At 46.2% G+C, this 15,631-nt stretch overlaps 1 protein-coding gene across 1 annotated transcript; it reads left to right on the top strand.

Moving 5' to 3' along the window:
- Positions 1-57: 57 nt before the first annotated feature.
- On the top strand, positions 58-15,550 carry RSL1D1 (ribosomal L1 domain containing 1). Its single transcript, XM_023231119.1, has 9 exons — positions 58-228; positions 1,302-1,441; positions 4,579-4,717; positions 5,526-5,674; positions 5,765-5,866; positions 10,311-10,404; positions 10,491-10,616; positions 12,612-12,899; positions 14,769-15,550. The coding sequence occupies exons 1-9, from the start codon at positions 124-126 to the stop codon at positions 15,087-15,089; spliced, it is 1,464 nt and encodes a 487-aa protein (XP_023086887.1). The 5' UTR covers positions 58-123; the 3' UTR covers positions 15,090-15,550.
- The last annotated feature ends 81 nt before the right edge of the window (positions 15,551-15,631 follow it).

Below are 15,631 nucleotides of genomic sequence, written 5' to 3'. Positions count from 1 at the left end.
GGAAATAACGCACAGAGGCTCGGTTCCCGCCCCCTCGCTTCCGGGTCCGGGCCTCGCTCGCGCGTGCGCAGCAGAAGCCAGCCGCGGGGTTTCACACGCGCGTCTTCACGAGGTGAAAACAAGATGGAGGACTCGGCCTCGGCGCCGTCGTCTTCTTCAGCGGCGACTGCAACCTCCGCCTCAACTCCAGGGACCCCGACAGCACGGAAGCAGCTGGACAAAGAGCAAGTGAGTGGTTCATGGGGAGGGTGGCTTGGAAGCGGGGTGGCGGTGACCTCGTGAGGCCCAGGGTGCCGGAACCCGAGTGCATGCTCGGCGCACTTCCCCGTGGCTGTGGGACGGTCGCTTGCGGGCCGTGTACCTCAGCTGTCTCCCGCCTTTAAACACCTGGGTGGGCGCCTGCTTCCCCCGGTCCTGCGGCCTGGCGCTCTTGAATTGGGTTGCAACTGTACCGTGGAGCTAGACGAGATCGACCTGGAGACCTGGCTTAGCTTCCCTATTGTTAGCCCTTGACCGAGTCGTTTAGTTTTGCAGGTTTGCTACCGGTTATTTAAAATAGGCCCTTCCACTCCCCGCTATCCAGGATCGGGAGAGGTAATGTGTGTAAAGCGCTTTGGCCAGGGGCCTGGCACGTGGTGAGAAGGTACTCAGTAGGCCGGGCGCGGTGTCTCACGCCTGTAATCCCAGCATTTTGGGGGGCCGAGGGGGGTGGATCACCTGAGAGAGACCAGCCTGGCCAACATGGTGAAACCCCGTCTCTACTAAAAATACAAAAATTAGCTAGGGGTGGTGGCGGGCGCCTGTATTGTCAGCTACTCGGGAGGCTGAGGCAGGAGAATTACTGGAACCTGAGAGGCGGAGATTTCAGTGAGCCGAGATCCTGCCATTTCATTCCAGCTCTGGCGACAACAGCGAGACTGTGTCTCAAAAAAAAAAACAAGAGTACTCAGTAAATGCTAAATGGATGTCGCTTTGCGCTATTCGTGGGATTATTGCTTTCATCGTTGAGGGCAGGAGAGGCACGTTTCCCTCTGGCCCGATCTCTTAAGTAGAAGAGGCGTCCTGCAGACAGTGCTAGAAATAGTTACTTAGGCGTGTTTGATGGATTCTTAGATTTTTCTGAATATAAATTGCAAGATCCTCATAGATATGACTATGGAGGTTACCCCTTGTAATTGAAGTTGGAAGGGAAAAAACAGGTGTGAGAAGGGACAAATGCTAAATTAGATTGAGAACATTTCACTTATTTGTGTAAGTTATTGTGAGAACATTTCACTTATTTGTCAATCTTCACTTTGCAGGTTAGAAAGGCAGTGGATGCGCTCTTGACACATTGCAAGTCCAGGAAAAACAATTATGGGTTGCTTTTGAATGAGAGTGAAAATTTATTTTTAATGGTGGTATTATGGAAAATTCCAAGTAAAGAACTGAGAGTCAGATTGTAAGTTGTGATTTTCTACCTTTGCTGTTTTTATCTGCTTGTTCATTCTTTGTAACTGGAACAATTCCATCGTAGTTTCTAATGGAAACTTTGCAAACTTATAATAAAAATCTGATATGAAGTAAAACAATTATGTCTAAAAGAACCATAGAGGTTTGGCGTGGTGGCTCACACCTGTAATCCCAGCACTTTGGGAGGCCGAGGTGGGCGGATCGCCCGAGATCAGGAGTTCAAGACCAGCCTGGCCAACATGGTAAAAACCCCATCTCTCCAAAAATACAAAAATTAGCTGGGCATGATGGTGGGTGCCTGTAATCTCAGCTACTGGGGAGGCTGAGGCAGGAGAGTCGCTTGAACCTGGGAGGCGGAGGTCACAGCGAGCGGAGATCTCTCCATTTCCCTCCAGCCTAGGCGACAGAGCAAGACTCATCTCAAAAAAATAAAAATAAAAGAACCGTAGGAATTCAGATGTGCTAAAATTTTCTAGAAATTTCACCAGTTTTTGGATGGGCGCGGTGGCTCACGCCTGTAATCCCAGCACTTTGGGAGGCTGAGGCGGGCGGATTACAAGGTCAGGAGATCGAGACCATCCTGGCTAACACAATGAAACCCAGTCTCTACTAAAAAAGAAAAAACACACACAGATACACAAAAATTAGCCGGCCGTGGTGATGGGCGCCTGTAGTCCCAGCTACTCTGGGAGGCTGAGGCAGGAGAATGGCGTGAACCTGGGAAGCGGAGCTTGCAGTGAGCTGAGATCTGGCCACTGCACTCTAGTCTGGACACAGAGCAAGACTACATCTCAAAAAAAAAAAAAAAAATTTCACCAGTTTTCTTAGAGCTTGGTGAACAGCTAACGTAATCAGGTCTGTTGAATTGAAAACCTGGTGTTTGAAAGAATAAACATGGAATAAGTTAAACAGTTTCTTTTTTTTTAATTTTTATTAGAAACCGTTATCTTTCCATGTCAAGCAAAAATTCTTTGGGGCTACAATTTATTCCTTTGTACAGAGACTACTAAAAACTCCAGTGAAGTCCTTTCTATGGAAAAATCCATGGTGATTATACAAAATGCTTCTTCAGAACATAGGTTGTAAGCATAAGAAATGAGTTAAACCCTCTTATTTTATTTTCTGTAAGATGTGGCATAATTGTGTTTGCTGGTCCCTCTTGGGTTATTCCATGTTTTTGGTTTCGATTCTTTTATCTCTTTTTTTGTTTGTTTGTTTGTTTGTTAGAGACAGGGTCTTGTGCTGTTGCCTCACTGGAGTGCAGTAGGGAGATCTGTGTTTGCTGCAACGTCGACCTCCCTGACCTGACTCAAGTGATCCTCCCACCTCAACCTCCCAAGTGGCTGGGAGTATAGGTGTATGCCACCATGCCCAGCTAATTTGGAAATTTTTTGTGGAGATGAGGGACATGAGGTTTCACTGTGTTCTCTAGGCTGATCTCGAACTCAGGCTCAAGCAATCCTCCCTCTCAGTCTCCCAGAGTGTTGAGATTACAGGCTTTAGCCACCGTGCCCGGCCTGTTTCAATTCTTTTTTTTTTTTTTTTGAGACGGAGTCTCGCTCTGTCGCCCAAGCTGGGGTGCAGTGGCCGGATCTCAGCTCACTGCAAGCTCCGCCTCCCGGGTTCATGCCATTCTCCTGCCTCAGCCTCTCGAGTAGCTGGGACTACAGGCAACCGCCACCTGGCCCAGCTAGTTTTTTGTATTTTTTAGTAGAGACGAGGTTTCACCGTGTTAGCCAGGATGGTCTCGATCTCCTGACCTCGTGATCCGCCCATCTCGGCCTCCCAGAGTGTTGGGATTACAGGCTTTAGCCATGGTGCCTGGCCCGTTTCACTTCTTAAAAGTTATGTTGTGCTGGGCACGGTGGCTCATCACTGTAATCCCAGCACTTCGGGAGGTAAGGTAGGTGAATCACTTGAGGCCTGGGAGTTTGAGATTAGCCTGACCAACATGGCGAAACCCCATCTCTACTAAAAATACAAAAATTAGCCAGACATGATGGTGGGCATCTGTAATCCCAGCTGCTTGGGAGGGTGAAGCACAAGAATCATTTGAACCCAGAAAGCAGAGGTTGCAGAGACTCCAGCCTGGGCAACAGTGAGACTCCCATCTCAAAAAAAAAAAAAAAAAAAAAAAAGGTTGGCCGAGCTATAATCTCAGCAATTTGGGAGGGTGAGGCAGGTGAATTGAGTGAGCCCACAAATTCAAATTCAAGACCAGCGTAGGCTATGCAGCGAAACCCTGCCTCTGCGAAAAATACAAAAGTTAGCTGGGCCTGCACCCAACTGGTACACGCCTGGAGTCTCAACTGTGCTGGAGACTATTGTGAGCTATGGTCACACCACTGCACTCTGGCCTTGGCGACTGAGCAAAACCTGTCTCAAAAAAAGAAAAGAAGAAAGAGTTATTCTGTTTATGGAGTTAAGAGTTTTAGAGAAGGTAAAATTCTGAACCAGGCCTGTCCTGATTAAGCTAGGTTGTTATAGCACATTAGAGTACGTGTGCACATACTGCAACAGATATATAATAATAATTACATATGCAAGAATTTGGATGTCTTTGAGTATATTTTAATTCTTGCTATATGCCAAGTGTTAATTGATATTTGGGCCTGTGTGTATTTGTGATTTATTTGCCATTGAAAGTGAGTTTTGTTTTTTGTTTTGGTTTTTGCTTTTTGAGACGGAGTTTGCCTCTTGTTACCCAGGCTGGAGTCCAGTGGTGCCATCTTGGCTCACTGCAACCTCTACCTCCCGGGTTCAAGCGATTCTCCTGCTTCAGACTCTCAAGTAGCTGGGATTACAGGCGCCCACCACCTCCCCTGGCTAATTTTTTACACTTTTAGTGGAAACGCGGTTTCACCATGTTGGTCGGCTGGTCTCAAACTCCTGACCTCAGGTGATCCATACGCCTTGGCCTCCTAAAGTGCTGGGATTACAGGCTTGAGCCACTACTACTGGCCATAAAATGTATTTTTAAATGTTGTTTTTGGTGCAATATTTGCTTAACTAGCATGACTAAAGGTTATTTAAATGACACTAACTTTATTGTGTATTCTATGTGATACAAACATGCATAATGTGTGTAATAATGCTTTCCTCGGTTTCTTGTCACTTATTTTGTAGGACCTTGCCTCATAGCATTCGATCAGATTCAGAAGATATCTGTTTATTTACGAAGGACGAACCCAATTCAACTCCTGAAAAGACAGAACAGTTTTATAGAAAGCTTTTAAACAAGCATGGAATTAAAACCATTTCTCAGGTAGGAAGCCTGGTTAATATTTTCAAGAGGATTTAATTCAGTCAAAATGATGTCACAAATACATTGCTGTATTTCCTAGTATTTTTCTTCTACTTTTCTCAATTTAATTTGTGGTGGCGTGTACATCAGTAGCTTTTGTATCTTGCAAATTATAAAAGAGGTGGCTCGTGTCATTCCTGTGTACTTCCACAGCATCTTGTTTTTCTCTGATTTACTGTTTTGTAGTTGGTGTACTTGTCTTTATTACCCGCTGGATCTAAGGTATCTAAGTTTTTTTTTTTTGTTTGGAGTCTCGCTCTGTTGCCCAGGCTGGAACGCAATGGCAGGACCTTGGCTCACTGCAACCTCTACCTCATGGGTTCAAGCTATTCTCCTGCCTCAGCCGCTCGAATAGCTGGAATTACAGGCACTCGCCATCATGCCTGGCTAATTTTTATATTTTTGTAGAGACGAGGTTTCAATATGTTGGCCAGGCTGGTCTTGAACTCCTGACCTCTGGTGATCCACCCACCTTGGCCTCCCAAAGGGCTGGTGTTAACAGGCATGAGCATATACAGCAACATATATATAACAATATATATATGTTGCCAACCTGTATCTAAGTTTCTTTAGCTGGGGCCCTTTCTCATTTGTCTCAGTGTCTCCAGCATGTAGCATAGTGCCTGGCATGTTTTAGGCACTTATGTGTTCATTAAAGTATAAGAGGCATGGCTCTAGGACATTTTTTAATCCAAATACAAATTGTTGCCTGAATATTTCTTGTTTAGATTCCTAACTTTTTGTTTTTATTCTTCTCTATGCTTCCTAGATTATCTCCCTCCAAACTCTAAAGAAGGAATATAAGTCCTATGAAGCCAAGCTCCGCCTTCTGAGCAGTTTTGACTTCTTCATTACTGATGCCAGAATTAGGCGCCTCTTACCCTCACTCATTGGGAGACATTTCTATCAAAGAAAGAAGTAAGTTTCTTAGTAATGATGGGACTTTAGCAGCATGAAGTTTCTAGGTGTGTAAGCATTGTGTTCTGAATGCCTGTGTGTTTTTTATAGAGTTCCAGTATCTGTAAACCTTCTGTCCAAGAATTTATCAAGAGAGATCAATGATTGTGTAGGTGGAACGGTCTTAAACATTTCTAAAAGCGGTTCTTGCAGGTAGGTAAAAGGCATTCATATGTGCCTCCTTTAATCTTGTATTTGACAATGATTTTATATACTTTTTAAAAAGATTTTGTTAATGGCTCCAGATCCTTTTTTAAAACTAAAATCTGTTCCTCAGAAGTGATCAGTTCTCAGGTCAGGTGCAGTGGCTAATGCCTGTAATGCCAGTACTTTGGGAGGCTGAGGCAGGAGGATCACTTGAGCCCAGGAGTTCAAGTCCAGCTTGGGCAACATAGTGAGACCCCCTCCCCCACTTACAGAAAAATCAAGAACATTAGCCAGGTGTAGTGCTGCATCCGTGTGCTCCCAGCTACAGGGAGGCTGAGGCAGGAAGATCACTTGAGCCCACGAGGTCAAGACTGCAGTGAGTCATGTTCTTGTCACTGTCCTCCAGCCTAAATGACAGAGCAAGAGTGTCTTTAAATGAAAAAAGAAAAAAATGTTCAGTTCTCTAGAACAGTGTTGTCTGGTAGAACTCTCTGCTGTGATGGAAATGGTCTGCATCTGTGCTGTCTCATCCAGTAGGCACTACTTGTATGTAGCTATTGAGCACTTGAAATGGGGCTACTGTGTCAGGAACTGAATTTTAAATTTAAAATAGGCACATGTGGCTAGTGGCTGATGGTCACTGCGTTGAACAGGGCAGCTCCAGATACTGAGGAAAGCAAAGAGACTAAGATGAATGCTTGGACATGACTAGCTCTGGGCTTTCAGCTTGTCCTCTGTTTATCGTGCTACTGCACTCTGGTGCAATCACAGTTCACTGCATCCTCCAGCTCCTTGGCTCAAGCAATCCTCCCACCTCAGCCTCCTGAGTAGCTGGGACTACAGGCACATGCCACCATACCTGGCCAATTTTTCAATGTTTTGTAGAGGCAGGGTCTCACTATGTTGCCCCATCTGGACTTAAACCCCTGGACAAAACTAGTCCTCCGGTCCTGGCCTCCAAAAGTGTTGATATTATAGACGTGAGCCACCATGCCTGGCCTCAAATTGTCCTTTAAAAGCACCATATTACCCCTTACAGTGAAGATCCACCTCATTCTTGGTTCAACTTCCTATTAAATGAATTCAGTATTTATCCTGTTCATCCGCCTGTTTGGTGTCTGTGTTGTTGTATTGGTTTGACCTTACTCAGGATACTGAGCTAGGTGGAGCCCCCACACCTAGTCTTATCTACTAGAACAGATGTTTTAGGTCAGTGATTGCTTCTGACCTCTGGCTGAGCAGAGGATGTGGCTCAGGCTATTTTATTAGGCTGAGAAATGGGTTAAGTTTGTATTCTTGGCAGTGTACCAGCTTGGGGGGTAGGGCAGGTTTTAAATGTATTGAAAATACATTTTATGAAGTACTTCTTCTTGCTGACTGCGGTGTGGAGATGGATAGCTGCCAGTAGGACAGAGCTGTAGGCCACCACCCTTCCACCCAGAGATTCCCCAGGAGCCATGCATACCCAGTGGTCACACTCAGCAGAAAACACAGATTTCTTGCCTCTGCTCACCAGGGAGGCCTGACCCCAGCAGCGTGTCTCCAGGTAGAGCAGAGCAGGGTGCGGATGGACAGGACAGGTGTTTTCTGGTGTTGTCTTCTGCGTGCCGCTGGGAAGCCCTTAATCAGGTGTAATGAAGTAGCTGAGAAGAGTTAGCCACGGGGCTTGGACCCCTGTCCCTTTGGTTAAAGGCGGATGTCAAAGCAGTGGCTCATGGAACTGGTTGGCCAGAAGTCAGGCCGTGTTTATGGGCCCCATGAGTATCTGGGAGGAGGAGATGGCACCAGGAAGGCAGGTAAAGGAGCAGCAGTCTCCTGCCACTGGGGATCTTCCAAGGCAAAAGCAACAGCTTAAAGAAAGTTGCAGACAACTGAGAAAAAAAGAAATCGTTCTTTCATTTCCTCTCTTACCTTTCCCCCGCATAGTAATTTATTTTCCTCTTCCACTTCTGTTCCTCTCCCTTCTTACCCCCTCACCATCTTTCTATCTGGGATGCTCAGGTGTGCTTGCAGGCAGGTGGTAACAAGCACAGGGAATGGGCAGTACCCAGTCTTTGGCTGAAGAGAGAGAGGAGCAACAGCCTGTCTCATCCTCATTCCGCACACACTGTCCCGACAGTGAGCCTGCCTTCTGGCCCCAGCGCTGAGCCCTCCAGGGTTGTCACTGGGCTTCTGCCTGCACTCTGTTTCACCTGAAGGGATGATCCTGATTGTAGCTGAAAGACACTGTTCCACCAGAGACAAGGACTGTTTATTCTTGAACATGGCAGCTGGGTGGAGCAGTAGAACTAGAGAGAGAGCAGGTGACACTCCTGGAGGTAGCTCCCCTTAGAACAGCTTGAAGGCAGACTCAGCGACATGGGTTTGTCTAAGATAAAGGTAGAACCTGCTCTGCCCCTGCCTCCCAATGCTGCTTGGCTTCACAGTCAGGTGCTACCAGCTCTTTAATCAGCCCCTCAGCTGGGCATGGTGGCTCACTCCTGTAATCCCAGCACTTTGGGAGACTGAGGTGGGTGGATCACTGGAGGTCAGGTGTTCAAGACCAGCCTGGCCAACACGGTGAAACCCCATCCCTACTAAAAATATACACATTAGGCTATGCGCAGTGGTTCAAGCCTGTAGTCCCAGCACTTTGGGAGGCCGAGGCAGGTGGATCACCTGAGGTCAGGAGTTTGAGACAAGCCTGACCAACATGGAGACACCCTGTCTCTACTTAAAAAAAAAAAAATACAAAACATTAGCCGGGCATGGTGGCACATGCCTGTAATCCCAGCTACTCGGGAGGCTAAGGCAGGAGAATCACTTGAACCCAGGAGGTGGAGGTTGTGGTGATCCAAGATCACACCTTTGCATTCCAGCCTAGGCAACAAGAGCGAAACTCCATCTCAAAAAAAGAAAAAAAATTAGCTGTGCGTGGTGGTGTGTGCCTGTAATCTCAGCTACTAGGGAGGCTGAGGCAGGAGGATTGCTTGAACCCAGGAGGCGAAGGTTGTAGTGGGCCGAGATCATGTCACTGCACTTCAGCCTGGGCGACAGAGCAAGACTCCATCTCAAAAAAAAAAAAAAATCACCCCCTCATGATGTGACATTTTACTTTAGGTAGAAGGAATTTCTAGTACATGAAAGATGATAATCTTCCTTTAAAATACATTTAGGCCACGCATGCTGGCTCATGCGTGTAATCCCAGCACTTTGGGAGGCCAAGGCAGGAGGATCACTTGAGCCCAGGAGTTTAAGACCAGCCTGGTGGATCACTTGAGCCCAGGAGTTCAAGACCAGCCTGGTGGATCACTTGAGCTCAGGAGTGAGAACCCATCTCTACAAAAAAACACAAAAATCCGGCCGGGCGCGGTGGCTCAAGCCTGTAATGCCAGCACTTTGGGAGGCCGAGACGGGCAGATCACGAGGTCAGGAGATCGAGACCATCCTGGCTAACACGTTGAAACCCCGTCTCTACTAAAAAAACACAAAAAACTAGCCGGGCGACGTGGCGGGCGCCTGTAGTCCCAGCTACTCGGGAGGCTGAGGTAGGAGAATGGCGCAAACCCGGGAGGCAGAGCTTGCAGTGAGCTGAGATCCGGCCACTGCACTCCAGCCTGGGCGACAGAGCCAGACTCTGTCTCAAAAAAAAAAAAAAAAAAAATACAAAAATCCAGGCCAGGCACAGTGGCTCAAGCATGTAATCCCAGCACTTTGGGAGGCCGAGACGGGCGGATCACGAGGTCAGGAGATCGAGACCATCCTGGCTAACATGGTGAAACCCCGTCTCTACTAAAAAATACAGAAAACTAGCCGGGCGAGGTGGCGGGCGCCTGTAGTCCCAGGTACTTGGGAGGCTAAGGCAGGAGAATGGCGTAAACCCGGGAGTCGGAGCTTGCAGTGAGCTGAGATCTGGCCACTGCACTCCAGCCTGGGCAACAGAGCGAGACTCCATCTCAAAAAATAAATAAATAAATAAAAAATACAAAAATCCACTGGGCTACATGTAGTCCCAGCTACTCCGGTTAAGCGCAGTACGTTGATTGTGCCACTGCACCTCAGCCTGGGCGACAAGAAAACACTGTCTCAAAAATGAAATAAAATATATTTAGAACCTAAAGATTTTAATGGGTTTTTGTTGTTGTTGTTTTTCAGACTGTTTTGCTCTGTTACCCAGGCTGGAGTGCAGTTGCCGGATCTGGGCTCACTGTAGCCTTGAGCTCCTGGGCTCAGGTGATTTTTCTGCCTTAGCATCCTGAGTAACTGAGATTACAGGCATGTACCACCATGCCCAGTTAATTTTTGTTAGTGTGGTAGAGACAGGATTTTGCCATGTTGCCCAGGCTTAATGTTTCTACCTTTTTAAAAGAAAAAAAACTTAAGAGTTATGTATTTATATTTCTCATATACCTGCCTGGTTTATTTTGAAAAATGGTTTTTTAAAATCTTGTCTAATACTCTTAAATTTCAGTGCTATACGTATCGGTCACATTGGAATGCAAATTGAGCACATCATTGAAAACATTGTTGCTGTCACCAAAGGACTTTCAGAAAAATTACCAGAGGTATAGTGTTGCAGGTGCATCAACTGATTGTTCATTTAAAAGAAACAAAGTATATGTAGACGATGTTACTCTTTTCTTTGTTTCAGAAGTGGGAGAGCGTGAAACTCCTGTTTGTGAAAACTGATAAATCGGCTGCCCTTCCCATCTTTTCCTCATTTGTCAGCAATTGGGATGAAGCAACCAAAAGATCTATGCTTAATAAGCGGAAAAAAGTTAGTAGAATTTTAAATACTTACAGAATGAATAATGAAGGGTGTAAACTCAGTCCCTAGGAGCGAGAAGTAGACCATCATCCCTGCCTGACTTTCCAGTTGTCGTCTTCTGGTTTTCTGGTGGTTGTGTTTTGTCACTTGACATGAAGTAGTTGATATTAGTATCAGTAATGCATGTTAAGATAGAAATATCTTGTATTTATTGATAAATTGGGTGTGTTTTTAACTTTTGTTAGATCCAGTGCTAGCTGGTTTTGTTTAGAGAGACTGTGTCTCACTCTGTTCTCCAGGCTGGAGTACAGTGATGCAATCAAGGCTTACTGAAGCCTTGACCTCCTGGGCTCAAACAATCCTGTGTCAGCCTTCTGAGTAGCTGGGGCTACAGGCATGCTCCACCACGCCCAGCTAATTTTTAAATTTTTTTTTTTTTTTTTTTTTTTTTTTTTTTTTTTTTTTTGAGACAGAGTCTTGCTCTGTCACCCAGGCTGGAGTGCAGTGGCCGGGTCTCAGCTCACTGCAAGCTCTGTCTCCCGGGTTTACGCCATTCTCCTGCCTCAGCCTCCCAAGTAGCCAGGACTACAGGCGCCCGCCACCTCGCCCATCTAGTTTCTTTTTGTATTTTTTAGTAGGGACGGGATTTCATCATGTTAGCCAGGATGGTCTTGATCTCTTGACCTCGTGATCCGCCCATCTCGGCCTCCCTAAGTGCTGGGATTACAGGCTTGAGCCACCGTGCCCGGCCTAAATTTTTTTGTTTTTTTGTACAGACATGGTCTCCCTGTTTCTCAGGCTGTTCTTGAATTCTTGTGCTCAAGCGACCTGCCTGCCTTGGCCTCCCAAAGTGCTGGCATTACAGGCACGAGTTACTATGCCTGGCCTGGATTAACTGGCTTTTGAGGGGGCCTGAGTTAAGTTCTTACCACATATTTCCAGTCGTAGATAACATCACCATACGTCTAAATAAAGACCAAAACGCTTAAAACATTGGAATAAATGTGAGCTATGTATACATTTGAAACAGTAATAAAAGGGATTGACATAATTATTTACCCAGTTATTCCCATCCAGGGTTGTAGGTGGCTGGAGTTTAATCCTGACAGCTAAGGGAAAGAGTGACAGGCAAGAGCCACCCCTAGAAAAGGTGCTGTTTGATCACAGTACAAACTCGTACACCTACATTCATGGGGATTGGGCCTAGGGATGATTTCAACACACCAGTTCACCTGATGTGCACGCACATGGGTGTGGGAGATTATGCTCACAGATACCTCCTGAGCTTGGTTTGTAGGTTTTCAGTATTACTTGTACTCTAGCAAAAGAAGCTTTTGGAAGGAAAGAAAATTTAATTTTTTGCTATTTGTTAGACTGATCTAGTGTTTCTCTCTTTAGCCATGTTAATTGTGTCCAATGAATTTTTAGTTTTGTTTTTGAGACGGTTTTGCTCTGTGGCCCAGGCTGGAGTGTAGTGGCATGAACCCCTGCCTTCCAAGTTCAGATGATTCTCTGTGCCTCACCCTCCTGAGTAGTTGGGACTACAGGCACGCATCACCATGCCCAGCTAATTTTTGTGTTTTTAATAGAGATGGGGTTTCACCATGTTGGCCAGGCTGATCTCTAAGTCCTGACCTCAAGTGATTCCTCCTGCCTCAGCCTCTCTTAGTGCTGTGATTACAGGCATGAGCCACCGCGCCCAGCTGAGGATTATTCTTTACACTCTCTAAACCATACTGTGTTTCACAAAAGTCTCTTAACCATGTGCTTTAGATAGTCAGATTCTGAAATGCCAGTATATAATTTACTGCGTAAAATGCATGTTTGGCTGTGAGTCAAAAACTGCGGTTGAGGTTCCAGTGCTGGTTAAGGAGTTTGTTCTCTGTACAGGTCAAGGTCCATACAGGGGCTTATGGATAATCAAAACTGCAAGTGGTAAATCTATGCCGTTTGTTAACCAACAGAACTGTTCCTGCTAAAATGTTTGTGTGGTGTTTTTGGTAGGAGGCAAGGAGAAAACGAAGAGAGAGAAATTTTGAAAAACAAAAGGAGAGGAAAAAGAAGAGGCAGGCTAGGAAGTCTGCATCAGTTCTTAGTAAAGATGATGTGGCACCTGAAAGTGGTGATACTACAGTGAAGAAACCTGAATCGAAGAAGGAACAGACCCCAGAGCACGGGAAGAAAAAACGTGGCAGAGGAAAAGCCCAAGTTAAAGCAACAGATGAATCCGAAGATGAAATTCCACAGCTGGTACCAATAGGAAAGACGACTCCAGCTAATGAAAATGTAGAGGTATTGTTTTAATATTTACTGTTCGTAATGGATTGGTTCAGTGGCTACTGTGTCAGGCAGGTACTGTGCTGATGAAAAATACTAGAGTGAACCCAAAGAACAATGAAAGTGATTATCATATCATGATTTATTGTACTTTTTTCTTTTCTTTCTTTCTTTTTTTTTTTTTGAGATGTAATCTTGCTATATTGCCCAGACTGGTCTTATGCTCCTGGGGTCAAAACAGTCTTCCCACCTTGGCCTGCCAAAGTGCTGGGATTATAAGTGTGAGTCACCCCACCTAGCCCCAACCAGTTGGCTTTTTTTTTTTTTTTTTTGCTTTGTTTTTTTTTTGAAGATGGAGCCTCAATCTGTCACCCAGGCTGGAGTGCAGTGGTGTGATCTCAGCTCACTGCAACCTCTGCCTCCCTGGTTCAAGCAATTCTCCTTCCTCAGCCTCCCAAGTAGCTGGGATTATAGGCGTACACCACCACGCCCAGCTAATTTTTGTGTTTTTAGTAGAGATGGGGTTTTGCCACATTGGCTAGGCTTGTCTCGAACTCCTGGCCTCAGGTGATCCGCCCGCCTCAGCCTCCCAAAGTGCTGGGATTACAGGCATGAACCACCGCACCCAGCCACCGGTTGGCTTTTACACAGAGAATTTGGGAACCCCTGCTGTAATACACCATGTGCCAGGGATATGCAGCTACAGTTGGAGGACTCAGGATTTGCTCCCATATGTGTCTGCTGTGCTCCTCATGGTGCTTCCAGGAGTCCCTCCCCTCAGTCGTAGGGAAAGGTGGTTTTCCTCTGACTGGACCAGAAAGACCTCTGGGTCTTCACAATTCTTTTTTTTTTTTTTTTTTTGAGACAAGGTCTCACTTTGTTGCCCAGGCTGGAGTGCAGTGGCATGATCTCGCCTCATAGCAACCTCCACCTTTTAGGCCCAAGCAATTCTCATGCCTCAGCCTCTTGAGTAGCTGGGATTACAGGTATGTGCCACCGTGCCCGGCTACTTTTTGTATTTTTAGTAGAGATGGGGTTTCACCATGTTGACCAGGCTGCTCTTGAACTCTTGGCCTGAAGTGATCCACCTGCCTCAGCCTCCCATAGTGCTGGGATTACAGACATGAGCCACTGCACCTATCCCTCAGTCACTACAGAGTGAGACGGAGTCTCGCTCTGTCGCCCAGGCTGGAGTGCAGTGGCCGGTTCTCAGCTCACTGCAAGCTCCGCCTCCCGTGTTCACGCCGTTCTCCTGCCTCAGCCTCCCAAGTAGCTGGGACTAGCTGGGACTACAGGCGCCCGCCGCCTCACCCGGCTAGTTTTTTGTATTTTTTAGTAGAGACGGGGTTTCACTGTGTTAGCCAGGATGGTCTTGATCTTCTGACCTCGTGATCCGCCCGCCTCGGCCTCCCAAAGTGCTGGGATTACAGGCTTGAGCCACCGCACCCGGCCCTATCACTCATTTTTAATAGTGAAATACAGCTTATCTCTGTCATCATACTGAGGTGTACCTTTTGGGGGTTAACTAATAAAAACAGTACCTTGGCCATGCGCACGCCTGTAATCATAGCACTTTGGGAGGCCAAGGCAGGTGGATCACCTTAGGTCAGGCGTTCGAGACCAACCTGGCCAACATAGTGAAACCCTGTTTCTACTAAAAATTTAAAAAGTGAGCCGGACATGGTGGCACGCGCCTGTAATCCCAGCTACTCGGGAGGTGGAGGTTGCAGTGAGCTGAGATTGTGCCATTGCACTCTAGCATGGGCAGCAAGAGCGAAACTCTGTCTCAAAAATAATAAATAAAAATAAAAACAGTAACTCCTGGAGTTAGATTGTCAGGTTTTGTGGCTTTTTCTGTATTAAACTTTCTCTTTTTTTCCCTAGATTCAAAAACATGCCACAGGAAAGAAGTCTCCAACAAAGAGTCCTAATCCCAGTACACCTCGTGGGAAGAAAAGAAAGGCCTTGCCTGCATCTGAGACCCCAAAAGCTGCAGAGACCCCAGGGAAAGGCCCAGGGAAGAAGCGAAAGATCAAAGAAGAGGCAGTGAAGGAAAAAAATCCTTCACTGGGGAAAAAAGATGCGAGACAGACTCCAAAAAAGCCAGAGGCCAAGTTCTTCACCACTCTTAGTAAATCTGTGAGAAAAGCTTCCCACACCCCCAAAAAATGGCCCAAAAAACCCAAAGTACCCCAGTCGACCTAAAGTCAGTGATTTAGCCGGAAGGAAACTTCAGTGCTGCTTCCAGAGCTTTTTAGAAATACTCAGATCTTGACCTCCTTTGTAAGCTTCTGCAAGCGTCAGGCCTGGACTTCAAGATTTTTTAAAACCTCCATAAGTAGTCCAGGCACGGTGGCTCACGCCTATAATCCCAGCACTTCAGGAGGTCGAGGCGGGTGGATCATAAGTTCAAGAGATTGAGATCATCCTGGCCAACATGGTGAAACCCCGTCTCTATTAAAAATACAAAAATTAATTGGGCGTGGTGGCGAGCGCCTGTAATCCCAGCTACTAGGGAGGCTGAGGCAAGAGAATTGCCTGATCCTGGGAGGCAGAGGTTGCAGTGAGCCTAGATTGAGCCACTGCACTCCAGCCTGATGACAGAACGAGACTCCATCTCAAAAATAAATAAATAAAAATAATAAAACCTCCATAAGTAATTCTGACATATGTTCCTGGGTATAATAATATATTTTAAAATTGTCCTCCTGTGTGTTTGCTAATATAATAGAGGAAAAATATAGTGC

The sequence above is a fragment of the Piliocolobus tephrosceles genome, chromosome 17 (genome assembly GCF_002776525.5).
Source record: "Piliocolobus tephrosceles isolate RC106 chromosome 17, ASM277652v3, whole genome shotgun sequence".
Taxonomy (NCBI): Eukaryota; Metazoa; Chordata; class Mammalia; order Primates; family Cercopithecidae; genus Piliocolobus; species Piliocolobus tephrosceles.
The sequence above is the reverse complement of the archived record's forward strand: the minus strand, read 5'-3'. Positions and strand labels throughout refer to the sequence as shown.

Bases quoted from the DNA above. Each gene is read 5' to 3' on its own strand.
- RSL1D1 (XM_023231119.1), top strand. From the start codon at position 124: ATGGAGGACTCGGCCTCGGCGCCGTCGTCTTCTTCAGCGGCGACTGCA. The intron at 1,442-4,578 runs GTAAGTTGTGAT...CTTATTTTGTAG, and splicing joins AAAGAACTGAGAGTCAGATT to GACCTTGCCTCATAGCATTC. The intron at 5,675-5,764 runs GTAAGTTTCTTA...TGTTTTTTATAG, and splicing joins CATTTCTATCAAAGAAAGAA to AGTTCCAGTATCTGTAAACC.